Consider the following 3,593-nt stretch of genomic DNA (forward strand, 5'->3'; position numbering starts at 1 on the left):
GAGACGCTACATTCATTTCACTACTAACACACTTTACTATTGATAAACAGAGAAATATCTGTCTGCACCACTCTGTGAAAGTACCCATTTACCTTATTGTGTGGCAAAACTGAACAGAGTGCAAGGTGACGACAGACCCCCATGGCCACCCCACCTCAAAAATGAAACCGGTGCTGCTGACTGGAGACCTGTCCAGGTGTCCCTGTGAAGGACTGATAAAATAACAGTTCTATGGAACATAAAATGGGAAAAATATTATATTTCCTTTGGACAGATAGTGTGAAATGAATGATGGAAATGAGTGAGGAAGTCTTTCGGATGAGAGACGAAACGTTTCTACAATTTTTTTTTTTTTTTTTTTTGAATGTCCAGAGGACCAGATTGAACTTATTTTATTTTTCTGCCTGGATTATTGAGTATGCATCAGGATGGAAATGAGTGTTTTGCCCTTAACGTTCTCTTCATTGTTCAGTTGGACAGGACGTGCTCAGGGTGGAGGTGGCTCGCACGCAAAGCTGGCTCGGAAGTCTGAGTCCTCCTGACCGAGGCTCAACGCATGGACGGTGCAGTTGAGCAGAACTTTGCCATAGACCCAGGACCACAGGAGTTGTGGTCACCACGATAACGGAAGAAATGGATCACAGGGCTGCAATCAGAACCCCTGCTGTGCTTGTATTGTGTAAAAGAACCCCAAACTTACATCTGTTAAGAAAACTGTGTTTTTAAACAAGGTGTTACTGGTTAACAAAGAGGTCATTGTTCCCTATAAACTTTGAAAGGTGGAATTACGTAATCAAAATAAATGTATGCGATTAAGTTAACACCCATTCTGTTGGTCAGAGTTGCATTGATTGGATATAATTTGCATAGGCAACTCCACCTTTCTAGGATCAGGTAAAGCTGACGCCGAAGGGAGGGTCAGAGATTTGGTTGTGTTGGCTGAGAAGTGTTCTCGGAACCGCTCCAAGCCGGCCCCAGGAACCATCAGGGAGCCGGGCTCTGGTCCCTTTCCACCTCAGACGGAGCGAGCCAGCTGCACGGAGAGTCCACAGAACTCTCTCAAACACCCCGGAACGATAGTGCTGTCTGGCTGGATGAAGTTCTGGAGGAGTTCATCATTTTCTGGGACAACAAATACCGACCTCCTTTCATCGTATCCCCTGTGGTAATGAGTGAGGACTCTCCCGGTAGGATTAAACATCTTTCTCCTGATGAAAGTAAACAACTCTCAGTGACAACTAGGTTTTTAGACACATTTAGTTTACTGTACCAATCTAACATAAAGGTTACCTACATTTTAACGTTAGTTCTAAAACTGAATAACATATCTTCTCAAAGTTTGAACCTATCTTATATTATTCACCCTTTTGAAATAACACTGCTGGCTATTCATTCATATTTCATATTTGCTATAATTACATATTGTCACTATTCAAACAGAAAATAAATGTTACATAATTGTGACTTTAACTAATCGGGGTTTGTGTTTTTTTATTTGAGTGAGGGGGATCGCAACATTGACAAAAAACATTATTCCTTTGATCGAGGTCGACTCGCATTCACTCTTTTGATTGCACACCTGTTAACGTGATCAGACCTCCTTATTTAAGTATATCTCTACAACTCTATACCATGCTATTTATTAGCATACAAGATGAACACATGCATGCTCAACCACACCACGTACAGAATTAAACCACAGTGACACCTGTTGGGCATTCCAAGCAATTACAACAACAGCAAGCAGAGCTGACAAATAAAACTTTTATTTTTATTTTAATTCATCTTTATTTAACCAGACATAATCACTGAGAACAACTTATTATTTACAGTGCTGGCCTGGCAAGCACCAACAGGCACTTGTAGGGTCATGGGAAGAGAAGGCAAAACCATGAACTGTAGAGTCATTAACAAGCACGAAAACACAAATGACATTAACTATTGTTCATTGTCAAAGTCAAAGAACAGCATTACTAAGCATGAAAACATTTGCAGAATCTTTTAAAATAACACTGTTATCTACATGTATTATTTACTATTTACTAATCTACTATCATTCAGGTTTTTTCAATGAATTAGGTCGCCATGTTAACTCAAAACAATAAAAGTAATCATGGTAAATCATATAAATCATGTCAGTAAATCAGGGTGCTGAGCCAATCGTCACATTATGCTTAAACTCTAAAGTTCTTTATGCTTTGGGTTGTATTTACCTCCTCTCTTTATCCTTCTCATCACCTTCTCATGCATCTGCATGAATATGATGTTATATAATCATTTCCTATAAACAGCTTTTAGGCCAAAAAATCAGAGGAAGGTCAAATCTTTTTGCAGAAATATTTGGACAATAACGGTACAAATTTTATAAATAAATAATGTTTTCAGAATAAATTCTTTCACTTCCAGATGAGGACTGTTGGCAACTGTTCAACTGTTGGCTTGATCTCAAGTTCGATCGCTCCTCTTCTAGACTCTCTCGAGCAGCCAAAGTTATTCAATCCTTTATGCAGGAGTTTGCAACATCAGACTCTTGGCGTTTTCTTAACCGCTCGAAAAGGGAGTACTGGTTTTTCTCACCTGTCCATCACCCATTCACTCATATTGATCTCTTTCTGATTGACAACAGATCACTATTATTATTGTCATGCCCCGCTTTTAATGGATGTTAAGTTGAACGGACTGTTGTCTGAGGGTAATTCTCTAGTTTTTATGACCATTTATTTCCTTAAACTTGAGAAAATCAGGATGACTCTTCTGAGCAATTTACGCACGTTTGGCAACCATTGCAACTGTTGGCTAAACGAACTAACCTCTGTTCCAGACTAGTTGACATTGTTATTCTTTACTTATTTATTCATTTTCTTTAACTTTCTATGTTGGTAAAGTTGGTCTTTTTTTTTGTGTGTGTTTTAAATCCTTTTTTTTTTTTGAGAGTGGAGGCTGCTTGTTTGTTTTTCTTCCTTCTGTATTCATTGTATTCATGGTTTTTTGTGTTTATTTGGAAAACGAAAAAATCAAAATAAAAAATTTGAAGGAAAAAAAAAGTCAATGATGTGATGTGTTTACAATAATGAGTGGTGGCATGTGTTTATCTCCTCTTATCAGATACAATTTGTTGCATTTTGTTGGAGCGACATGTTTTAAAGAATCAGATGCATTATTCATCCAATCAGATCCCGAGTTGTCTTATACCCAGTATGTGTCTTCGAGGGCCGGGGCAGGAGGGGGCTGACGGAGCCGATCTGGGGGAGGGATCCTGAAACACAATTGTACCCAGGAGGCCTTGTGGTCTGGAGATGGTGGCGTGGGAGGTGGGTGTGGCTGTGTGCACGTGCTCATGCGGGTGCAGGTGTGTGTGGTTAGAGTGCTGAGGCTCTGCGTGGCCTCCGTCTGCTTGTTTATGGGCCTGCTCCTCCTCAGCAGCAGCCTGCAGAAGACAAACACGTTGAAAAGGTTTTTAATCTGAACAAAACTCAGATTTTATATTTTAATCATGAAATTCAAAAAAAGGTAAAAGCCAACATTTCTAACAAATCTTTTTATTTCATGTTACAGATTTAATTGTAAGACTGTGAATTATTTTTTGAACAGTT

At 39.2% G+C, this 3,593-nt stretch overlaps 1 protein-coding gene across 1 annotated transcript in view; it reads right to left on the bottom strand.

The window, feature by feature from the left end:
• Positions 1 to 2,906: 2,906 nt before the first annotated feature.
• Positions 2,907 to 3,593, bottom strand: part of si:ch211-284e20.8 (uncharacterized protein LOC563738 homolog) — a 10,950-nt gene continuing 10,263 nt past the window's right edge. Inside the window, exon 8 of the mRNA XM_037674471.1 lies at positions 2,907 to 3,427. Coding sequence (XP_037530399.1) covers positions 3,170 to 3,427 — 258 coding nt within the window. The 3' untranslated portion in view covers positions 2,907 to 3,169. The remainder of the gene's footprint in view (positions 3,428 to 3,593) is intronic.

This window comes from Nematolebias whitei, chromosome 3 (genome assembly GCF_014905685.2).
Source record: "Nematolebias whitei isolate Nwh7 chromosome 3, NemWhi1, whole genome shotgun sequence".
NCBI classification, from domain to species: domain Eukaryota; kingdom Metazoa; phylum Chordata; class Actinopteri; order Cyprinodontiformes; family Rivulidae; genus Nematolebias; species Nematolebias whitei.